This window comes from Pan paniscus, chromosome 19 (assembly GCF_029289425.2).
Source record: "Pan paniscus chromosome 19, NHGRI_mPanPan1-v2.0_pri, whole genome shotgun sequence".
Classification (NCBI taxonomy): Eukaryota; Metazoa; Chordata; class Mammalia; order Primates; family Hominidae; genus Pan; species Pan paniscus.
In genome coordinates this window covers 52371838-52396107 of record NC_073268.2, presented here as the reverse complement: position 1 = coordinate 52396107, position 24270 = coordinate 52371838, and the positions used below count along the sequence as shown (strand labels likewise).

Sequence of the window (24270 nt, the reverse complement as noted above, 5' to 3'; positions counted from 1 at the left end):
CAGAAAGAAAAAGAAAGCACAGAAAAGAAAATAACTTTCTTTGACCCAAGCATCTGTAAATAACCACTGTAGGTGCTTTGATGTATTTTCTTTCTGACTTTTTTGTAGGTTTATTTTAAATGTAGTTGAGCTTGTACTATTTCTGTATTTTGGTCCCTCAACATCACATTTTGCAGGAGGGCCTGTTCAACCTTGACTGTGCACAGGAGCCCTTCTAGTGGCACCTCACCCCCAAGGTGTCCTGAGACTGAGATGAAGTGTGATGCTCCCATGCTTTTCCCTAACACTGAGGATTCCCAGGCATATTGTGGTTTGCCATTGCAAACTGGCCTCCCCGCCGCTGGACAGCCCATGGATCTGGGGGCATGGCAGAACGGGGTCCAGGAGTGGGCGGCCTGCAGTCTACCCCTGAAACCAGGGTCAAGGCCCCCACCTCAGGCCTGTTTCCCAGGGCAGCCAGGTCCAGAGCCAGTGCCCAGATCTCCACCACACCCAGCCTCAGATGACCCTGGCATTTGCAGAAAATGTCAGTGGTACTGCCCTTAGAAGCAGTGACCTTCTGGAGGGTGGAAAAAGGATGCTGTGAACTGCAAGGTCCCACACACTTTTCAATGGGAGGCAAGATGCTTGAGGGAACAGGTCAGGAGCCAGACTGATTTAGCAACCTGGCATGAGTTTCTCATGATACACCTGCTGCTGCTGCTGATAACTGCCATTTGTGTCTGGCCCTCCGTTGTCAGTCTTGGTCCCCAAGTGCTACACCTTCTACCCTGCTGCTGGCACATGCTTGCCGCCTGTGAAGGCCCTGTCCTGGTCCCAAGTTGCTGCTTATTGTGCCCCCTTCCTACTCCAAAGCCATCGGCTCTTATGGGGGTGAGGGTGGGTGGAGACCTGTTCCAGGCCTGACACAAAACACAGTCCTAGGGGCACAGAGGTGCATGAGCTGTGGTCCCTGGAGCTTGCAGCTTTTTGCAGGAAATAGACCGGGAAACAACTTGTCTCCATGTAACTACACCAGCCTGCTCTTGAAGCTGAGACAAGTACCCTTGGCCCAGCCCCAGTGAGGAGTCCTGAGTGGCCTCTCCCTAGTTCCCAAACCTCACTCCTGACACACCTGCATCAGCCCAGGCTTGCCTCAGCTCAGCAGATCCAGCTGAATATGTGCCACACTCCAGGGGACCTGGCTTCCCTTGAATGCATTGTCATTGGCCTCCATTCCTAGCCTGCAGGAAGGTTCGGCCAGGCGTTACCCAGATGCACAGGATTCTGAGGTCAGTCCAGAAACTGAGAAGGCCTCTTGAGGCAGCTTTGTGCTGTGTCAGCGTCGGAATTCCTGCTGACAGGGGGGATTTGCTCTGGATAGAGCCGTGCTCCTGGCAGCAGGGGGTGTGTTGAACAAAGCCAAGATGCTTCCAGACAGCCAGAGCAGACCCAGACAGCAGGAATACTTCGTGTTTTGGGGGGAGAGGGGGTTTGGGATTTTTTTTTTTTTTTAAACAAGCCCATCAGCCAAGACAAACAGAACCTAATCTCCTGGCGTCAGCTCACAGCTTTCAAAAATAGGTTGCTTCCCATGACGTTTTCCTTCCCTCTGTTTTGTTCCAACTCCAAGCCTCCCAGCCCTCACTGCTATCTTATAAATCAAATAGAAAAGGAATGACTCTCAGTGCCAGTGGGAGGCTGTCCTTCCAGCAACAGGAGATTCAGGAGCTGGGCAGCACTGTGGACAGCCGTGAACAGACACAGCCCTCCTGGCTGGTTGGCTGCACGCCTCTGCCATTGCCGACATCTTCCCACCCCTTCTTCCCCTGGCAGTCAAAAGCCAGCAGGCAGGGTCTCCCAAGGGTCAGAGCCACACTGAACAGCCAGCCTTCCATGTGGAGAAATACCACTGTCTGCTTAGAAAGTGCTGGAATCAGAATGTGTCCCCAGGACCCTCCATCAAGCTGGAGGGCAGCCAGAGTGCGGGGGGCAGAGAAGTGCAGAGCTGAGAGTGCTGGCTAGGCCATGGAAACAAACAACCCAGATGTTCCCACCAACAGAAGCTGCTCCCAGTTCAAGTATAAATTGCTGGGGTAGGAGGTGGGGGGAATAGGAAGAGAGATAATTGGTGGTGTCAGCCCTAGGATGATCATAACTGTGGGCAGGTTATGTCCCGGTTGCCTCCTGCACATCGCAAAGCACTTTTGGGTGTAGCTTCCCATAGTGAAGCAAGAGCAGCAGGGAAGCTTGGCAGTGTGAGCTGTTTGCCTGCAGACTCATGGGTATGTGGCTGTATTTGAGGAGAGGCTGAGGCCACTCTAGCACCCTGTGCTGTCAGCGTAGCTGGAGCGCCTGAGGAGAAGGAAGGAAGGGTGCCCAGAGTGAACACAGCAACTCTTCATCTTGAGCTATGCGTCAAATCCTCCACTCTCTGAGTTGGGAGAGACCTTCCAGGAAGTTGGTTCAGTTCTACCCCTGTGTTCAGATTTCTTCCACAGCATCTTATCTGTTGGGTCTTTCTGCGTGTCCCCAGTGACAGGCTGTTCACAGCAGCCCTCTTGCTTTCAAATGGACATCTTGATTAGACTTCGGGCAGCAGCACAGCAGGCATACAAATTACACAGGCCTATGAATTAATGCCTCCCCATCCTTGCCCTCCCACTGATGAGCTGGGCGATGCCAGGTAAGTCACCAGCCGTCTCCAGGCCCCCTTCTCCTCTCTAGACTGGAGTGATCACTTGCACCTTGGCAGTGCCTGGCGCAGGGCTGGGCTTAGGCAAGGCCTCACAAATCCTAGCTTTCGTGACTATTGTTAGAAAGCCCTTTCACACATTGATCTAAGGTGTGGCTCCCTATAACTTTGATCCTGGTCTGTCTTCTTAGACACTAGAACAAGACTAATTCCTCTTTCACATGGGTAGATCCTTAAATATTTGAAGATTGCCGTAAGCCCCACCCACTGCCCAGTCTCCACATGGAACAAATGTGGCATTTGGCAGCATTTGGCAGCCCACCACAGGGAGGGATAGGCAGTTCTTCACAAGAGGCAGACATAAAATGGAGAGCTTCCATCAGCTGAAAACCCTGCTGCGTCACTTCTCATCTGGTGGTTAAGCCTATCTTTGTCATCGTGTTCAAGGAACCTTAGGTCTGGGCCCGAAATTCAGGACACTGCATCTGTCCCTGCTGAAGTGCATGCCCTTACCTGCAGAAAGCCTGAGTTTGGCTTTCTGGGATCTTTAAAGATTGCGATTATGTCATCCAGTGTCCTCTGTCTCTCCCAATTTAGCCTTTTGAGCTTTGTCTTCAATGAATAACTTTTAATTAATACAATGATGCCAAAAATATATGTTCTTCTGTGGCCGTTCATCAGCATAAGATAATAACAGAGGCCTCCTCGTTTCTCCAAGTAGCAGATGGTGTACCTCCTCTTGCTTCTTGCGTCTCATTTCAACAAAGACAGAACGGCCAAGGCCATTTTCTCTAGAGAAATCTAGTTTATTCTACATGTTTAGCTTCATTATTCCCCTTTCTCATCAACAAAGACTTTTTTCTCCCTCCCATCTTTGCAGCAACAGAAAACAGATCTTCAGGACCTTATTCCGTGTTCCTTCAAACTTGTGGAGGGCTCAGAGGAAATCCATAAAGATGATTAAAAGACTGTTGCGTGAGGTAGAGATGAGAATGTACCTTGAAGAAAAGATAAAGGCATTGGGATTAATTAGATAGAAAAAAGAGGATATTTACCAAGGTGTTCTAATAGATGGAGGGCTTTTGTACAAGTGACCAGCTGTTCTTCCCTCTGTTGAGGACCAGAAATGGGAGAAGGCCAAAGCTGAAGTCGTCAACATTTAGGAAATTCCTGTCCTGGCTGTTGCACAGTGGAAAGGGTGACCTGAGCAAGCAGTAGGCTCTTGGGTGTCTTAGGCCCAAAGAGAATCACACTTTGAGTGATTTGGAGGTGGAGGAAGCAGAGGAAAGTCTCCCAAGTGAGCCTGCTGAGGGTCTGGCTGTGATGACACCACAGAGGACATGCAGGTGGCCGGCTGGCACTGTGGTAGCAAAAGTCTTTAACATCTGGCCCTCCTTTCACCTTCTCACCTTCTGTCCTTTTTTTTTTTTTTTTTTTTTTTTTCTTTTTGAGAAGGAGTCTCGCTTTGTCACCCAGGCTGGAGTGCAATGCCATGATCTCGGCTTACTGAACCTCCGCCTCCCGGGTTCAAGTGATTCTCCTGCTTCAGCCTCCCGAGTAGCTGGGATTACAGGCACCTGCCATCATGCCTGATTAATTTTTGTATTTTTAGTAGAGATGGGGTTTCACCATGTTGGCCAGTCTGGTCTTGAACTCGTGACCTCAAGTGATCCACCAACCTCGGCCTCTCAAAGTGCTGAGATTACAGGTGTGAGCCACCACGCATGGCCTTTTCTTCCTTTTTGAGACAGGTGTAAAAGACTGAAGCCAAGAGATGGTAAAGCTTTCTCTGTGCAGAGACCCCTGGAAATCCCTGATGTGGAAGCCCCAGGTCATAGTCTCTGGGCCTGTCTTTAGCATAGCTCTTTGGAAAGCCATCAGGATGCTTCTCCAGGTTTGGAGCATAGAGGCCCTGCCTGTGGGGTTGGGAGCTGTCTAACCCATCACCCCAGTGGGAAGGCTGTGGGGAAGAGGCAGCAAACACAAGGCCAGAGCAGATGTTCCTGGTGCTGACTGTTGATGAGATCACTGCATTCTGTGCCCCTGGGGCTCATTCTTCCTCCAAGCTGAGGTCACAATGTTAGAGCCTCAGAAATCATCTAACACTTTCCAAACGTTTTTTTAAAGTAACGGAGGCCAGGCATAGTGACTCACACCTGTAATCCCAGCACTTTGGGAAGCTGAGGCAAGTGGATCACTTGAGGTCAGGAGTTTGAGACCAGCCTGGCCAACATGGTGAAACCCCATCTCTACTAAAAATACAAAAATTAGCCGGGTGTGGTGGCGGGTGCCTGTAATCCTAGCTACTTGGGAGGCTAAGGCAGGAGAATTGCTTGAACCTGGGAGGCGGAGGTTGCAGTGAGCTGAGATCGTACCACCGTACTCCAGCCTGGGTGACAGAGCAAGACTCCATCTCAACATATTAAATAAATAAATAAATAAATAAGTAATGGCTGGGCGTGGTGGCTCACGCCTGTAATCCCAGCACTTTGGGAGGCTAAGGCGGGCAGATCATGAGATCAGGATATCGAAACCATCCTGACTAACATGGTAAAACCCCGTCTCTATTAAAATACAAAAAATTAGCCGGGCTTGGTGGCAGGCACCTGTAATCCCAGCTACTCGGAAGGCTGAGGCAGGAGAATGTCATGAACCCGGGAGGCGGAGCTTGCAGTGAGCCGAGATTGTGCCACTGCACTCCAGGCTGGGCGACAGAGCGAGACTCCCATCTAAAAAAATAAATAAATAAGTAAGTAAATAAATAAATAAAGTATGGAACCTTTTCCTCCACAAATAAAATTTTACAGTGAATGGCAATGTTTAAAATCGAGAAAAGCAGAGCAGCCTCAGCTGCCCTGGCCCCGTGCCATGGAGGCCGCTGCAGCATGTCAGTGGCCTTCTGCAGAAGAACTTCCTCATGAATGCAGCCCCCTTATTTTACCCAGGGAGAAGCAGGCCTGGAGAGGACTGGAGACTTGGAGAGTGTATCCAGTCACAGGCTACTTGCTGCCTGCAGCTTCGTCCCCAGCACCCAGCTGGGGCTAGGGCTCTGTTGAGGAGACTGACATCAACCCCTGCTCCCTTCCATCAGGCCGCCGGTGCTGGGAGTATTTGTAGCCATGTTTCTGAGACACTTCCTGCAGTCTACTGAGGAATCTGGTTTGGTTCTCCTCTAAATCCAGTGAACCACCCTTGAGGCCTACTCTTTGTTTCGGGGCTTCTGCTGTGTGGAGTGCAGGTGGGGGCTGGTCACCCCTTGCTGGAGGTTTTTGTAGAGGGGCTCTGATGACAGACTGGAGTGTGTTGAATGCTTTGGGAGTCTTGAGGAGGGTGGGGTGGTGGGAGATCCCCAGAAAACATTGTATGTGGACAGGAAGATGAATAAATGGGAAGTACGTGTTAAAGCTGTCACTGTAAAATGTTAATGGTACAATCTAGGTGATAGGCATATGGTGTCTGTTCACTGTAAAATTCTTCCTGTTTTGCTGTATGTTTGAAAATTTTTATGACAAAATACTGGAGTGGGGAAACATCCTGAGGCCTTGAAGGATGAGTAAGAGTTTGTTTGATGGAAAAGGAAATAAGGGACATTGCAGGCAGATGGCCAACTTCTCAGGAGCCCTTAAGCAATGTGGCAAGTGCCTGAGGCCACCTATATCCTGGAAAGTCTGAAGTGTATTTGAAGATGGCCTGTGGGCCTTAGGTGCTGATACCCCAGTCTTCTGGAGGGTAACTTGGATCTATTTCCCACAACCTACTGCCACACTCCCCTGACTTGCACGTCCTGTGCCTTGTGATTGGCCTGCAGTTTGAATGAGAAGTGATTGACTTTTTTCCTTCTCCCTCCCCAACCAAGGACAGCCAGGGCTTGCTGCTAGGCCACAAGCCCCAGAGGCCACACTTTCTTGTAATGGGCCTGTTTGCTGGAGGGGGTGGGTCCTGAGCTGGGACTTGAGATCCTTTTGCTCATCAGAGATTTTCCGCAGACACCTGGAGTGCTGGAGCAAAGAGGAGCTCAGCAGTGCCTGGCTCGGTCCTCATGTGTGTTGGCACGTCCACATCCCTGGGGAGGAGACCTGCACGGTGGCCCGGAACAGTCCATGGCAGAGCAGAGAGGCAGAAGTTTGTTTGACCTCTTTTCTCTGTCCTACTGCCCAGCCTCCCTTTTCCATCCTGCACACTTTGGCCAGGTCTCCCTCTGGTGCTTCTTCCAAAGTATGGGGTAAATCTACTGCCCAAGTGTTGGCCAAGTATCCTTTTTTTCTTTTAGGAAGCAGGGGAGGATGGTCTGTCAAAGTTAACCTAAATCTGTGCTCCTCTGTCAGCCCTGAACAGATGCTCACTGCGTTTTACCAGTCTATTTGAAATACTATAATTATTTTAATTGTTCACTTCAGTCCTGGCTGTTGGAATCCTTCACGTGATCTATGTGATTGCTTCTTTCATAAGTTTGGACATTTTTATTTTGTTTTTGTTTGTTTTAATGTTAAGGGCCTGCCTTGGTTTTCTGCATCACTCCTGAGTATGCTTCATTCTGTAATGAGTGTTTCCCCTGTGTTGTTGGCTTTCCTGTGTACAGTAATTGTGACTGGGTTTTGACCTGTGAGTGTCCATTGGCGCCTGTGGCCATTATTGCCTGGCAATCCAGACCACGTCTGGCAGGCCCCAAGGCCCAGGCAGCTTTTTGAGAGCCCCTCTCCTGCCTGGCCTGGGGACATGAGCCATTCACAACAGAAGAGAGTGGGTATTTTGTGGAGTTTTCTCTTTACTGGATAGTAGTGTCCCCTGCAATTAAGATCCCGTATTCACCTCTTATTAATTCTAGCACTTGTCTGTATGTTTATAAGTGCTTACTGCTGGTTCAGTGGGGCCTGGGATGAGTCCTAGAGAGGGAAAATTAGATCCTGGATGAACAAGAATTCCCCATTCTCTGAGTGAAGAGTGCTGAGAAGACTGAGCATATGTGGATAACTGAGCTGGTAATTTGCAGGGACCAAGAGTTCAGAATACTTTATATTTTATTTTTATTTTTTGGAGACAGGGTCTCACTCTGTTCCCCAGGCTGGAGTGCAGTAGTGCAATCTCTGCTCACTGTAGCCTCTGCCTCCCGGATTCAAGCAATTCTCCCACCTCAGCCTCCTGAATAGCTGGGATTACAGGTGCATGCCACTGTGCCCAATTAATTTTTGTATTTTTTCGTAGAGATGGGGTTTTACCATGTTGGCCAAGCTGGTCTCAAACTCCTGACCTCAAGTAATCCGCCTGCCTCGGCCTCCCAAAGTGCTGGGATTACAGGCATGAGGCACCGCACTTGGCCTCTGAATACTTTTTTTTGAGATGGAGTCTCGCTCTCTCTCCCAGTCTGGAGTGCAGTGGCGTGATCTCGGCTCACTGCAAGCTCCGCCTCCTGGGTTCACGCCATTCTCCTGCCTCAGTCTCCCAAGTAGCTGGGACTACAGGTGCCCGCCACCAACGCCCGGCTAATTTTTTGTGTTTTTAGTAGAGACGGGGTTTCACCGTATTAGCCAGGATGGTCTCGATCTCCTGACCTCGTGATCCATCCGCCTCGGCCTCCCATAGTTTTGGGATTACAGGCATGAGCCACCACACCTGGCCCCGGCCTCTGAATACTTTAGAGTCATTAATTAATTCTCTCAGAAGTACTTGGGGAGAGCCTCCCATGTGTCATGGGTACCAGGGAAACACCTTCTCTGCCCTCAAGGAGCTTCAGTCTAGACGGGAGGGCAGATAAGAAGCCCAGCCCCTGTGTGAGTGCTGTGTTGCAGGATACCAGGGACATGCAGGGGGGATGCCTTTGATTCCCCACTGGCTGATTGACCACCTTGGTGATGTGTTCAGCAGGTGATTACTGGGCTTTTTCACTGTGTGTGGCTCAGTGCAGGGCTTGAGGGCATCCTTGAGTGGATAAATGGCAACACCCCCTCAAGAGTTTATGATGTGGTAGGAAGGAAGACCCTGTAGCCAAGCTAGCAAGATTATGAGACAATATGAGGAACTAAAGAGAGATTGCCGTGTCTCCTGTGAATAAATCAGTTACTTCTACCAGAAACGGTTTCAAAATGAAGTCGTTTTGAGGCTGAGCTGTGAGAAGGAGTGACTTATCCTTCATGTCTTATCCCCTTAACTCACTGGCACCCTCCAGTGCCCAGGTAGGTGGGAACAGCATTTCCCTCTGCTTTAACCCTGTATGGCACACTGGGACTTGTAGCTTTGGTCACATGCTTGGGGGCCAGCCTGGCAGTGTTGCCAGCTCCCTCCTCTGTAGCATCCTCAGTCTGGCATCGAGATGGCAAGGGGCCTGGCAGGAATTGACGGAGCTCTGTAAGCAAGTTTGAACAAGGGCATCAGTAAGTCTGCTGTTCTGGAACAGGGAAGGCTCATGGAAGCCAGGCCATAAAGTGCTAAGGCTCTGTCGTCACGGGGATGTTGCTTCTAAGGGTAGAGAGGGCTCCAGGGGCAACTGGGGGTGTGCGAATTTCCTCTTTTGGCCAGCCAGGGAGCTGCCTGGGCTTCTGAGGTCTCGGCAAAGTGGCAGACGTGCCACCAAAATATACCTAATGCAGTCATAAAATACACTCCTGCTGTTGCTGGAAGTGTAAGTAAACTGATGTCATATTTTCGGAGGGCCTTTTACTATTACTAATTAATGTTATAAATGACCATACCCTTTCACCTAGAAATTTCCCTGCTAAGGAACTTGTCCTATGGAAGTGCTTGCCCAAGTGCATATGCATGTGTGTGTACAGGTGTTCATTGCTGCATTATTTAGGTTGGCCACAAAAAGAGAGACCACAATCTAAATGTCCAGCAATAGAAGAATGGCGAGATACATTATGAAACACACAGAAAGGAATGAGGCAGTCTGTACCAAGTGATGGAGAACGGTGTCTGGAATATTTTGTTGAGAAAAAGCAATCTGGAAAGAATCACATTTTAATATTTTTTAATGATTTGTACAAGCATGTACTTGTATACATACAACAGTATGTCTGGACATTTGTCTGCTGAAAAAGTACTTGTTTCCTCTGCGGAAGGAGGGGCAGGCAGTGAAGAGGGAACTTCTACTTTGAATTCGGCACATGTCTGGTTTTATGAACAAGCATGTACTCCTTTTGTGACTTTTAAGAATCAGTACAAATTTTTTCAAAGGAGATAGAATGTGACAAAAAGCACACCCAGCAGGCTACCCAGAGGTGCATGTGTTCCCTAGGAGCTCAACAGGACCTGTCGGGCCATGCAGCAGCGCATCGTGGAGCTCATCTCCCGCGTGTCCAACGAGGAGGTCACCGAGGAGCTGCTGCATGTGAACGATGACCTCAACAACGTCTTCCTTCGATACGAGAGGTGGGAGCCGGATTTCTTTTTTTTTTTTTTCCCTTGAAAAGATTGTTGCCATAACAGAGGGACTTCTTTCATAAACAAAGGAAAGAGAGGGAGAGGGAGAGAGATTAGAGTTGGAAAATACTCATCAGAGATGCTAATTTGTTCCCGGCTGACAGGAAAAATGCTTCTTGTCCTCCTGGGAACTGAGCAGCAGAAGCAGCAGGAAGTTGACGTGCAGAATTAGGCTCTGCCCTTTGTAAGCCTCAGGCTGCTCTGCCTTTCCCCACTGCCCCGCCACCCCCAGCCCCAGGGAGGGGTAGCACTTGGGGGCCTCTGGGCCCCAGAGCTTCTGCACCTGCTCCTTTGATGATCCTTTGAATTTGAAAAGGATTAAAGGGAAAAAAAATCTCTAGTAAGAAAAAGGATTTCCTCTTTCCCATCTTAAAAAAAAAGAAAAAAGAAAAAAAGCTTTTCCCTTTGCAAATGTCAATGTTATCTAGAGCAGTCAGGGGAAGCAGGCGGGTGTAAGTGCCGGAATGCTGCTGCTTAGGGAAGCGTGCACACATTCATTCCAGTTCTTTCTGCAGCCAAATCATTTTTGGGTTTGAGGTAACAAACCTGCAAATTCTTTTTCATTTCCAAAGCCTTCCCTCAGGACAAAGTCCAAAATGTCTTATTTAGACCTAGTTTTAAATAGGAGGAATAATGGCAAGCACAGTTCCCATCTCATCACCTGATGGGAGCACACTGGGCTTTCATGAAGGACTCAGCATAAGGACCAAAAAGGACCATGATCAGGCCAACCTTTTCCCCTTAAAGATGAGGCTTGAGAGGACAGGACAGTGGCTTGAGTCCCCTGCAGACTTAAGGTCCTGGTCCCCTCTGCCGCACCAGCTGACTCACAGCCTACTGCTGGATTCATCAGGAGGACAAGGACCTGGCATCAGTTAGGGTGAGTGGGACAGATGCTTGCATTTGCGTTACCCTTTGGGGACCTGAAGGGTGGTTTTGTTATGGCTGTCACAGCCTTGGGCCTTGTCTCATCTTTTGACTACGGAAGTACACACCAGTGGCTCTGTGCCCACCTGACAGGTGAATAAACCTCTGCAGTAAGTGTGGGGGCATCCCCAGGACCCCCCAGTGCATCAGTTGGAGAACAGGAGCAGATATAAGGGGACCTGACTCCCAGCCTGAGGCCCCTTTGTCTTGCCATGTGATTCCAGTTTCTCCATGGTAAATGGGCTTGGGTTTAACCTATTAAACCTATTTAAGCCCTGCTAGAAAGCGTAACAGGAGCTAACTAATATGAGTATTTTCACCCAAGAGTCTCCCAGTCCCAGCATTACACATAATTCAGAGGCAAAGCCTGGGGCTGGTGGCTGGAAGTGCTATCCTGGTTAGAGTGTCTTTGATGATACTCATTGTTCATTGAAGATGAGTGTGGGAAAGGTACCCCAGGATTAAAATTGTTTCAGATGTATTAATATTCCTGTTCTCCTTGTAGACCACTGTTGAAAAAACACACGAGTCTTTTTTAAAACCACAGTGGACACTCACTGCCTTACCCAGATCATTCCTCCTGGGGATCTCTTGTTACCAGCTGCTGACTCCAGCAAGTTGGGAGACAAATCTGGAGCAGCATAACTCACTAAAGCTGGGTGTCTAAGGCTCCAGCTGGAAAAAGTCTCTTAGCTACCACTGCCCATGGCATTTGGAGTTTTTAAATACGATACAGAACATAATCTATTCTGCCCCACCCCAACACACACCTCATAACTACTCTTCCATTCCCCACCTGACAGGAGGATGACCTGGCCTTCGACAGTTGCTCAAAGCCAACTCCCCCTGCACTGCCTGACTGGGTGCAGAGGACACTCACTCCACCCTCCTAGCAGTCCTTCGATGACTGGCCCAGGCCTCTCTGTAGCAGCTACTGGCGAGCATTTCCCCAGGCCGTAGCCAGGGCCATGCGTCCGCCTTCCTCCTGCTGGTGCCCACCCTATGTGTGCCCCACCCCCTTTCCCCAGAGGCTGAGTTGGGAGCATGTTAGGAACACTAGCTAGTTGCTCCTGAACACAGCCCTATGAAATAGGGAGTCTGCAGCTACTGCCTGGTGGTGTAAACATTGGAGAGCTCCAAGGTAAGGTGGTTAAGCCACCCTCCCTCCAGGGACAAGAGGAGATCTCTGGGCCCAGGTGTGTGAGGAGAGGCTGGGGACACTCACAATGACCTCCATGATGGGCCAGCCACCACCCCTTTCTGATGCCCACTCTGGGTGCTGGGTGAGAAGCTGATCCTCTCAGGGGAAGCCCCACACAGAGGAAGCTGTGGCAGAGTTGATATATGGTTTCACTCCCTAGCCCCCAGGTGGGACTGGCTGGTCTTGGTCCCAGGGATTCTTCATAGGACTAGCGAGCACCCCACAGGGCCATATCACAGGCATCCTCTCTCCTTACTTCTGCTTTCCCTTCCCCTGTTAGGTTCGAACGATACAGGTCTGGCCGATCGGTTCAAAATGCCAGTAATGGAGTAAGTATTCCTTCAGAATCCTGTCATTTCCTGAGGCCAGACCTACCCCTCCACGTTTTGGAGGCTGGAGAGACCTCCAGTTTTTCTAACTGGTTTTGAAATATTTGGGAAATTGAAGAGGCAAGCTCTGGTTGATGGGATACTAGGGCAGAGCTAGCAGGCACCCCTGATGGGAAGGTGGCAAGCAAGCCCTAAGTTTGCATCTCCCAGGACAGTCACTGTTGACTCAGCAACCCCTCCTTCTAGTGGGGACGGGGAGGAGGCAGTGAGCAGGGCTCACTGACATCCAGGCCCACCATGGACCTGGAAGGCAGGTGGGGGAAGTGGCCTTGCTTCTGTACTAGAGCAGCGCTGATACTTTTCTTCTTGGAACCCTGCATAGTTGCCTTGCCAGCTTCTACCTCAGAGCCTGACTCCAGGGTTCTGGGGCTTATGGCCAATCTCATGTTCTGACAGGTACTGAATGAAGTAACCGAAGACAACTTAATAGACCTGGGGCCAGGGTCTCCAGCCGTGGTGAGCCCAATGGTGGGGAACACAGCGCCCCCATCTTCCCTCTCCTCCCAGCTTGCAGGCTTAGGTGAGTGTCTCACAGGGACAAAAGGGCCTACCTACTTCCTACCACTGGCCTCCCTTGCAGGCCACCTCTCTTTCTTTTGGGAAATACATGTGAAAGTGTATTCCTGAGTCCTAGCCAGTTGTACCACCTTACCTTCAATTCATACCTTTTTTCCCCCTAAATTTGAAGTTTAAAATCTATGTTGGAAAGCAGGGATGGGGGAAATTCCAAGGAATTAAAGAAAGGTCACGGCCGTGCGCAGTGGCTCATGCCCGTAATCCCAGCACTATGGGAGGCCGAGGTGGGTGGATCACCTGAGGTCAGGAGTTTGAGACCAGCCTGACCAACATGGCGAAACCCAGTCTGTACTAAAAATACAAAAATTAGCTGCGCATGGTGGGCACCTGCAATCCCAACTACTCGGGAGGCTGCGGCAGGAGAATCACTTGAGCCTGGGAAGTGGAGGTTGCAGTGAGCCGATATCGCGTCATTGCACTCCAGCCTGGGCGACAGAGCAAGACACTGTCTCAAAAAAAAAAAAAAAAGAAAGGTCACCTGCCATGTTTTATATGGAACATTCCCTATGATTGAAGTAATTTCCTTTTCAATATTAACTAGGTCAAGGCCGGGCGCGTAATCCCAGCATTTTGGGAGGCTGAGGTGGGTGGATCACTTGAGGTCAGGAGTTTGAGACCAGCCTGGCCAAAATGTGAAACCCCGTCTGTACTAAAAATACAAAAAAATTAGCCAGACTTGGTGGCGGGCACCTGTAGTCCCAGCTACTCAGGAGGCTGAAGCAGGAGAATTGCTTGAACCCGGGAAGCAGAGGTTGCAGTGAGCCGAGATCGCGCCATTGCACTCCAGCCTGGGGGACGACTCCATCTCAAAAAAAAAAAAAAATATTAACTAGGTCAAGGAGGGCAGATATGTTTCAGCTCTTTGGCTTCTTGGAACACAGGTTTGAGGAGGATGCTGAAGCCACATCAGGGCTTAGAAAAGTCTGTGATTGATTGATTGTCAATATCTACAGAGGGCTTGGAAACAGGAGGTAGCAGCACTGAAATATTTGCTCTCCTTGAACTTTACCATCAGCCTAAAGCAGTCCATTGTCTGGAACTTAAAAGAAACTCACCACTTTCCACAGTTCATTTAGTTTGTACATTCAAAGTGTATATATGACTCTAGCACATTAGTTATACTGGATGATACCAATTTATAACAAATGAAATTATAACATTGAAATAATAAGCATGGCCCTCAAAATTCTTTCCTCTGTCTTGCTTTTCTGTTTTCCTTTTTAAAAAATATTTCTCGTCTACTTTCCTTTCATTTGACTTGAGTTAAACTTCTAGTGGCTATCAGTTGCTGTAATTGTAGCTTCTCAATATTTCGTATATTTGTAGCCACTATTTCTGTATCAGAACAGATGTCTCTGCCTTCAGTCAGTCCAGCATATATGACTGCCAGATTTAATACTTAAAATTCAAAGTGTAACACCTGTAATCCCAAGACTTTGGGAGGCTGCGGCAGGTGGATCACCTGAAGTCAGGAGTTCAAGACCAGCCTAACCAACATGGCAAAACCCCATCTCTACTAAAAATACAAAAATCAGCTGGGCATGGTGGTGTGTGCCTGTAATCCCAACTACTAGGGGGGTTGAGGCAGGAGGATCACTTGAACCCGGGAGGCGGAGGTTGCAGTGAGCCGAGATTGTGCCACTGCACTGCAGCCTGAGCAACAGAGCAAGATGCCATCTCAAAAAAGAAAAAAAAAAAAAGCCGGGTGCGGTGGCTAACGCCTGTAATCCCAGCACTTTGGGAGGCCGAGGCGGGCGGATCACAAGGTCAGGAGATCGAGACCATCCTGGCTAGCACGGTGAAACCCTGTCTCTACTAAAAATACAAAAAATTAGCCAGGCGTGGTGGTGGGCGGCTGTAGTCCCAGCTACTTAGGAGACTGAGGCAGGAGAATGGCGTGAACCCGGGAGGCGGAGCTTGCAGTGAGCCGAGATCGCTCTACTACACTCCAGCCTGGGTGACAGAGCGAGACTCTGTCTCAAAAAAAAAAAAATCAAATTGGATTCTGCTACCTCTCTTCTTAAAAAAGGTATAGTAGGCCAGGCATAGTGGCTCACGCCTGTAATCCCAGCACTCTGGGAAGCCAAGGCAGGCGGATTGCTTGAGTCCAGGAGTTCAAGACCAGCCTGGGCAACATAGCAAAACCTCATCTCTACTAAAAATACAAAAAAATTAGCTGGGAGTGGTGGCACACACCTGTAGTCCCAGGTACTCAGGAGGCTGCAGTAGGAGAATCTCCTGAGCCCAGGAGGTCGAGGCTGCAGTGAGCTGAGATCATGCCACTGCACTCCAGCTTGGGCATCCAGAGTGAGACCCTGTCTCAAACAAAACAACAACAACAAAAAAAGTGTAGTGTCCACCAGGGGTGGTGGCTCACACTTGCAATTCCATCACTTTGGGAGGCCGAGGTGGGAAGATCACTTGAGGCCAGGTGTTTGAGACCAGCCTGGGCAACATAACGAGACCTTGTCTCTACAAAATAATTTTAAAACAGCTGGGCATGGTGGCATATACCTGTAGTCCTAGCTACTTGGGAGGCCAAGGTAGGAGGATCGCTTGAGCCCGGGAGGTCAAGGCTACAGTGAGCCATGATCATGCCAAGAGAGTAAGACTCTGTCTCTTTAAAAAAAAAAAAAAAAAAAGTCTAGTGTCTTCCCACCCACTCCTTTACCTGGCATTTGAGGTATTACCAGCCACTTCCTCCACAAATTTTTTCCTATGAGCGTTGTTCACTTCACACACCCTGGCCTCCAAACCCTGTGCCTTTTTATCTGCCTTTCCCCTTCTCCCCACAGCATCCTCCTCATTATCCTTACAGACCCACTGTTGTGTTGGTTTTGAGTCTTTCCTGATGTCTCAAGCCAAGCACTGCTGTGGCTTGTCTCTTGCCCACTCTGACCTTCTTGAAGCTGAGGACCATATCAGATTCAATTTGGTCTACTCAAGATCTAGCTCTGAACATGGTGGGTACCTAAGAAATATTTGCTGAATAAATAGATGTTCCAGGTCCTTGGACATTGTGATTGAGTTAATGAGGAGCCCAAGCGAGAAGGGCATTATGGAAAATCTGCAGGTGCACTGGCGCCAGTCCCTGCCTTGTCACCCCAGCAATCTCTTTTTTGTTATGACTCTTTCGCCTCCTTGAGCAGTTTGAGGGGCAGTGGCTGTTCCGTCCCCCATCTGGCCCGCCCTGGCTCCTCCGGCATGTGGTGCACTGGGAGTACCAAGGAAAGTCCCGCCCCACCCTCCCCATGGAACCTAAACCCGCCTGGCTGGCGTCCTAGCTTGGGGGCCCTTCATCAGATCTACAGTCTACATTTTGTTCTCATCTGCCACCCATTTGTTTTGTTGCCACAGACTTGGGGACAGAGAGCGTCAGTGGCACCCTCAGTTCACTCCAGCAATGTAATCCCCGTGACGGCTTTGACATGTTTGCCCAGACGAGAGGAAACTCCTTGGCTGAGCAGCGCAAGACGTATGTGGGGCCCCTTTTAGTGGCTCTCCAAAGATATTGGGGGGATTGACCCATTCCTGATCACAGGCCAGCACAAAAAGGCATTTATTTACCATGTCCAGGACTGCCAGGAACTTTAAAGCATGGCTGTAAGGACTTGGCATTAGATGCAGATACTGAATAAATACCAACTGCCCACCTTCTCCCCCACCCCCCCAAACACACACACACTCTCCTGCCCTTGGGGTTGACTGGAGTGTGATTTCTCCTGTCAGTTGTAAGAGACAGATTTTCTCTTTTCTCCCCATGCTGCTGCTGCTGCTGCAGACACCACCCTGCCTGGCCCCTCATCCACAGGAGAAGCTTGGAAGCAGGAGGGTGCAGCCATGCAGGGTGAACCCATTCCTTACAGCGAGATTTTCCTGACTAAAATAAGTGGTCAGAGCAGAGGCTCCTCTGATAGCAGCTCTGGCTAGGATGAGCCATCTGGAATTCAGGGAGTTGATTCCAAAAGAGAGAATCCCCTACATCTCAGGGAGGCACTGTACATGTTTTGAGCTTTCTGTTCAGCCTAAAGGCGGGTGAAACACACTTTTTCCCACCTTTCCCAGGGACCCAGCATCTTGGTGCACTCAGCACCCTGAGTCCTGCTTGGGGCTCAGTAGGGTAAGCAGAAACCCAAGGTCCCATGTACCCTTCACCAGCAAAAGTTGATTGTAAAACAGATACAGCTAAAGGAGTCGGAGAGTGGAGGAAGACCTCCCATAATCAGTGACAGGCCCGGGTCCCAGAGACCACCTTCCCTGTCAAATGCCACTGAGGCTGCTGCTAATAAAATAAGAATTAATGTTACTTTGTGTTTATCTAGTCTTCCCTCTGAGGAGTATTAGGGCACTTTGGACATTCAGCTTCAGAGATGCTCAGTATTGTTACTCAAGAGAGGGATGTTGAGGTGCACAAAATCTGAGATCGCAGAGATTAGTGGCTCAGCCTGAGCTAGGACCCAGGCCTCCTAGCGTCCACTGCAGGGAGACAGACAACATGAGCCCTTAGCCTCTGCTCAATGTCAAGGTTTCAGGAAATGTTTTTCCAAGGACATCTGAGGAAGGACCATAGGATAGAAGTGATTACAGGCCACTACCCCATCCCTCCATGACCATTGGAGGAAAATGAACTCTGCTTGTGCTGCTTCTTCATCTCCAGGGTAACCTATGAGGATCCTCAGGCTGTCGGAGGACTTGCTTCTGCACTAGACAATCGAAAACAGAGCTCAGAAGGGGTAGGTCTTTAACCCTGTTTTTCTGCCTGGAGTCTTCTGGAGGGAAAGTCAGGTGGTTTGGCAAAGCTGGCTGGGTAATTCAGCAGAAACTGGCTTGCACAGGGGGCAGGGACACCCTGGGGGAGAGACCCACGAGGGACACCCCGTGGAACCCAGGTAGTGCCTCATTGAGTCTTCACCTCACCCCGTGAGATGAGGCCACACATGAGCTTCCCAATCCACCCAAGAGAAAACAGTCCCAGGCAGGTGGGAGACAGGCTGAGACACCCAGAAAGCAGACAGCAAGCCGGGGTTCCAATCCTAGGATTAGTGTCCATCTCCAGAACCCCTGCTGTTCCTACCACAGTGGCCCCAAGTTCTCCAGGCACAAGTCTCCTATGGTCACCTGTTACAGTGCCACAGGGTGGTCAGTGCTCTGATAAAACCATGGCCTGCACCAGGAAGGACAATGCTGACCCGAGCCACATCTCTGATGGCCATTTGTCACTGGCCTAGCAGAGCAGTACCAACCCCATTAGAAGGCACTCGAGAGCCAGGGTTTGTTTACAGAGCTGGCGCAGTTGGGTGGTGGCTGGGAGGGTGTCCTGTGGCGGTGAGGGGGTGCGGCACAGTGAAGTGGAGGGAATGGTATGTGTTTGGGCCTCCCCAAACATAGCCATGCTTTCTGTACAATTTCGGATTACTGAAGGGGAAAGGATGTGTGTCTTAATGCTTCTCATGAGATTTTTCTTTTTGCCTAACTAAGAAATGTGTATGAATGCACGTCTGTTTGCAGGGGCAGGGAGGAGGAGGGTCCTTGGAATAGCTGCCGACAACAGCTGGAACTCCTGTCTGGGTCCCCCAGCTGGGCTAGAGAGGGCAGTGATCATCTGTCCACTGGACAGGAAGGTTTGCAAAGGGCTGTTTGCTTACTGGGTCCCAATTTTTAGCCTTCTGAAGCCCCTGTCCAATGGGCCCAGGCAGGCAGCAGTGCTGGTTTCCACGGGATGCTCCTTCTTGGGGGAAGTGACTCACTCCCTCATCCATGCTGGTCTTCACCTGGTGGATCTGAGGGCATGCATCCCTCTGCACTGGTCACCAGAGGGCGCAGAAGAGCCAGCTGGCTGCCTTGGGTCCTCAGTGCCGTGCCTTTCCACAGGAGTGGGCAGTGCCACCTGAACCCCTGAGACTGGGACACCCAAAATCAATGCAGTGCTCATGGCTCTGATTCTCCCATTACTTAGAATGTCCTCCCACCTGCCCCAGCGTGGGCATTAGAGAGCCCAGCCAGGGGCCTACCAGGATACTGCCTGGTGAGGACATCCCCTCCTCGTGGCCAACCCTGGCCTGCACTGGGAGCAGCCCTGTTGTGCCCCTACGAGGCTGACCTCATTTGTCCCTCACTCTGGCTCCAGGACCTGCCTTGTCCATGCCAGGGTGTGTCCTGCTGCACCCCTGCCATTATCAGTGCCCAGGCCTGGGTCTGAGCCCAGGAGATGTGAGTGACTTCCCGCCCTTCACCCTTTGTGTGTGTGGCTTGGACTAGCTCCCTGTTTTTAAAGGTCCTGATGACTCCAGCAGGTTTTCCACCCAGCAGTAGGCAGATTGCTTTTTTTGAAATGGAGTCTCGCTCTGGCGCCCAGGTTGGGGTGCAGTGGCACGATCTTGGCTCACTGCAGCTTTCATCTCCCAGGTTCAAGCGATTCTCCTGCCTCAGCCTCCTGAGTAGCTGGTATTACAGGTGCCCACCACCACAGCCAGCTAATTTTTGTGTTTTTACTAGAGACAGGGTTTCACTATATTGGCCAGGTCGGTCTCGAACTCCTGACCTCAGGCACTCCGCCCGTCTTGGCCTCCCAAAGTGCCGGGATTACAGATGTGAGCCACCATGCCCGGCCATCAGATTGCTTTTCATGTTTGCTGCTCCATGGGGCAATGCCATGGCCACAGCCTTAGCGATACAGGGCAGCAGAGCATGTGGGCTGTGTGTGTCTGTGTGTGTCTACACATATTCTTGCCCACCTGCAGCATTTCAGGTTACCTTGTCCCATCCCAAGCCATGCTGACCTGGAAATGAAAACGAGGCCAAGGGAGAAATTAAGAACACAATGAAAAAGGGGAAGGCTGGGCACAGTGGCTCATGCCTGTAATCTCAGCATTTTGGGAGGCCGAGGCGGGCGGATCACATGAGGTCGGAAGTTCGAGACCAGCCTGACCAACATGGAGAAACCCCATCTCTACTAAAAATACAAAATTAGCTGGGCATGGTGGCACATGCCTGTAATCCCAGCTACTCAGGAGGCTGGGGCAGGAGAATCGCTTGAACCCAAAGGCGGAGGTTGCAATGAGCCGAAATCATGCCATTGCACTTGGGCCTGGGCAAGAAGAGTGAAACTCCGTCTCAAAAATAAATAAAATAAAATAAATGAATGGGAGAAAATTGTGTAGCCGCACCTCTACAAATCAAATCCAACCAAGTCAGTCAAGAAAAGGTCATCCCAGGTTTGGGCGCAGTGGCTCAAGCCTGTAATCCCAGCACTTTGGGAGGCCGAGGTGGGAGTTCAAGACCAGCCTGGCCAAGATGGTGAAACCCTGTCTCTAATAAAAATGCAAAAATTAGGGCCAGGCACAATGGCTCACGCCTGTAATCCCAGCACTTTGAGAGGCCGAGGTGGGTGGATCACGAGGTCAGGAGATTGAGACCGTCCTGGCCAACATGGTGAAACCCCATCTCTACTAAAAATACAAAAATTAGCTGGGCGTGGCAGCGCATGCTTGTAATCCCAGCTACTTGGGAGGCTGAGGCAGGCGAATTGCTTGAACCCAGGAGGTAGAGGTTGCAGTGAGCCAAGATCGTGCCACTGCATTCCAGCCTGGCGACAGAGCTAGACTCCATCTCAAAAAAACAGAAACAAAAATTAGCCAGGTGTGGTGGCAGGTACCTGTAATCCCAGCCACTTGGGAGGCTGAGACAGAGAATTGCTTGAATCCAGGAGGCGGAGGTTGCAGTGAGCCGAGATCGCACCACTGCACTCCAGGCTGGGTGACAGAGCAAGACTCCATCTCAAAAAGAGAAAAAGAAAAAGTCATTCTAGCTACTCAGGAGGCTGAGGCGGAAGGATCACTTGCGCCCAAGAGGTTTTGAGACCAGTCCGGGCAACATAGTGAGACCTCATCTCAAATAAATATTTTAAAAGGCAATAATACACCTAAATTTAGTATTCAAGAGTTTAGAAAAAGAATACACATGCCACTAGAAAAGAGAAGAAAAAAAAAAAGAAAAAATGCAGGAAAAAGAAAAAAGTAGAACTGCTTTTGTAAAAGCTGGTTCTTTGAAAAGTTGACCCCCTCCCAACCCTGATAGCCGTAATTGAGAGAAGTGGCTCTGGTCAACCTTCTGTGATCTCCTGGAGATTTTCCAAGGGCACGGGAGTAGTTGGCATGAGTATGTGTTATCCTGTTGGGATTCTTGGTTACTAAACTTTTCTTCTTTTTTCCAGGCAGGTAAGGGGGACGTGCCGGGGTGGAGGTTGGGAGCAGGGCATCACATTTCCTTACGTGGCAAAGGATCACGTCTGAAGAGTGACTTTTCTGTTTCCACAATATGTGCTATTGACTTCTTTCTCATGGGTCTTGCTGTGACTTTTCTTTCTGAGACTTTTCTGTCCTCGGCCCAGAAGAGAGGTAGAGGTGGGGAGTCTGACCTGGAGCCCATAGACAGCTGGCTTATAACCCAAGGAATGGTGAGGAGTCACCAGCCGAGCCAAGCCTGCTGTCCACCCCAGCCCCTACCTGTGTAACAGCTCATGTCTTCCTCTTGTGACCTGCCAAGCCTTCGTGGATCAGACAGTACAAGGCCACACGCCTTCTTTCTGGCAGGGGTGCCAAATTTCCCCTCCTATTTTTGCATAATCTCTGTAAGCCACAGATTCCCAGTCCCAAAAATACCTCCCTGTCCCCAGGCCTTAAGAGTCTGGGACATTAGCAGGGATGAGGAGAGGGTCCTTTCCTTCCTTTTACTGTCTCCGGAGCTCCGGGCAGTATTCACTTTTCCAGGATGAGCACAAGTTACTGTGGCTTTTGCTTGGGAGGGAACAATTCTAAGGGAACAGACTCATCTGACCAGTCAGGGAAGCCCCCTGTAGCCCAGTGCCTGTGAATTCGGCAGTCCTAGGCTTGACAGATTTTTATGATATAGTTGCTTGTATCCACTAAGTCCGTCAAAATGATTTGAAACCTCTTGAAGAATACACAGGCCGGGTGCAGTGGCTCATGCCTGTAATCCCAGCACTTTGGGAGGCTGAGGCAGGCAGATCACGAGGTCAGGAGATCGAGACCCTTCTGGCCAACATGGTGAAACCCTGTCTCTACTAAAAATACAAAAATTAGCTGGGTGTGGTGGCATGCGCCTGTAATCCCAACTACTTGGGAGGCTGAAGCAGGAGAATCGCTTGAACCTGGGAGGCAGAGATTGTAGTGAGCTGAGATTGCACCACTGCACTCCAGCCTGGTGACAGAGTGAGACTCCCTCTCGAAAAAAAAAAAAAAAAAAAAAAAAAATACACAAAAACAGTAGAAACAGAGTAAAAAGAAAACAAAGCCCAGGGGAGTTCAATGTTGTAAACACAGTTAGTTCTCATGTAGCAGAGCTTTCCTGGCCCACAGACCTGCAAGGGTCTCTCCTGCCTTGTCTGTTCAGGTGGCCTGAGCCTGGTGCATGGAGAGAGGGTCAGCTCATCTCAGGCTGTATGCCTTGGGATGACCATTTCACCTCTAGCAGAGCCCAAAGCTGTGGTACATGTGGTGGAGCCTGAGCTGGAGAGAATGCAGAGAAGGAAAGATGATGAAAGCAGTGCAAACATGTGCCTCTCCCTCCAGGTGGGGTGGGGTGAGAGGAATACATAACTGCCCATAGTGTGCTATGCTAGGCTGTGGCCAGAGGAAAGGCCAGCAGGTCCTAGACTGCAAGCAGCACAGGGTCCACCTGCTTGAGCAAAGCGTGACCAGTGAGTAGGAACTTGGGCCATGCAGGGTCACCCAGAGCCGTGGGAGCAAGGGACATCTGCCTGCCACCCAGCTTGGGCTGGTGCCCTCTGCACAGCTCTGCTGTCAGCCTGGGCAGGTCTCCTGCCACCTCTCATAGCAGCAGCATACTGCTGCTCTGCGTGAGAAGGCAGTTCCTCCACTAGACCCCAAGCCCATTCTTAGAGAGATGTGCTGGCCCAGGCCTCTCATTTGCTTCTTCAGGGACAGGCTGGCCTCTGGCCCACATGTCGGGGGCCTTTGCAGCAGGGCTTCTGGAAACCATGTCCATTCATTGGGAAGATCCAGCCCACATGCCCTTGTGCCTATTAATCCTGCAAAAAAGGATACTGCCCACACAAACTCCCCTGAGGGTGGCCTTGGCAGCTGGTGGTGGTGCCTGTCTCTGCCCACACAGACTGCCTCGCCACTGCCAGGTCCCACCTAGAGCTCCAGTCTCTAACTTCCCAGAAACAAACCTAACTAACAGCTAACCTGGTGTCTTGCCTGACTGACTGCAATTTGTTTTTTTTTTTTTCTTTACAACAAATATTAATTGCTTTGCCTTATTTCCCATAGTGTAGAAACCTTGAGTCTTTTCAAGCCTCCTGAGTACAAATTCTTTACTTGGAAACTTTTTGTACTATTGAGTGAGATCAAAGGCTTTTAGACTTGGTCCCAGTGGGGTGGTGCTTGAAGTGACATAGGAAGGGATTCACAGCTTCTCTGGAAATAGCACACCTGAGCTACAGAAATTGTTCTTGTTACATTGAAAACTGGACAGGTGGGTTTCCTTGTGGGCATGGGGCTGTGGGAAGCTGCAGAGGAGCATCTGTTGGAACCCTTATGCTCCTGGGACTCAGGTGTGTGGATAGCCAACACAGAAGTTAACTGACACCACCAGGCTTATTACTGGTTGAAGAGAAATGAGACCTGTCAATGGGCTAGGGCCGGGCAGCTCTCAGGGAGACTGCTAGGCTTGTGCTCTCCCTCCCTGGCTTCTCTAGTGTGAGGTCTTTTTGCCTCTCCTGGCTGGTGATCAGCTAGGGGTGTCTCCCTTTTGCAGGGTGCAGCCAGGAAAATATCCTCATGTGAGAGAATCTAAGTCAAAACAAGAACAGAGGTAGGTTAGTAAAGAATGCTGCTGCCAAAATCCAGGCTTGGGTTTGGAGGGCGGGACTCCCTCCTCAGACCTGGAGGCCCCCAAGGCTCTTACACTGGAAGGATAATCCTAACCCCTGGAGTACCAGACAGACATGCCTCTCCCCCTTGGGCAGGCAACCCTCCCTCCTGATCCCTGAGGCAGAGCTGCTCCTGCCTGCAGTTCCAAGTGAGAATCAGCTGACAGCAGGA

General features: G+C 50.2%; 1 protein-coding gene across 9 annotated transcripts in view; it reads left to right on the top strand.

Annotated features, from left to right (window-relative positions):
* TOM1L2 (target of myb1 like 2 membrane trafficking protein) overlaps positions 1-24270 on the top strand; it is a 127130-nt gene that overhangs the window by 91258 nt on the left and 11602 nt on the right. For 5 of the 9 annotated variants that reach the window (XM_008960884.4, XM_003808783.4, XM_063599188.1 and 2 more), the window contains 5 exons: positions 9906-10039; positions 12499-12547; positions 13004-13127; positions 16541-16658; positions 17841-17916. In XM_008960884.4, coding sequence (XP_008959132.1) covers positions 9906-10039; positions 12499-12547; positions 13004-13127; positions 16541-16658; positions 17841-17916 — 501 coding nt within the window. Of the gene's footprint in view, positions 1-9905; positions 10040-12498; positions 12548-13003; positions 13128-16540; positions 16659-17840; positions 17917-21551; positions 21639-24270 lie in introns of all 9 variants that reach the window. The other 4 variants (XM_008960883.4, XM_008960886.6, XM_008960885.6 and 1 more) reach the window with 1 other exon arrangement.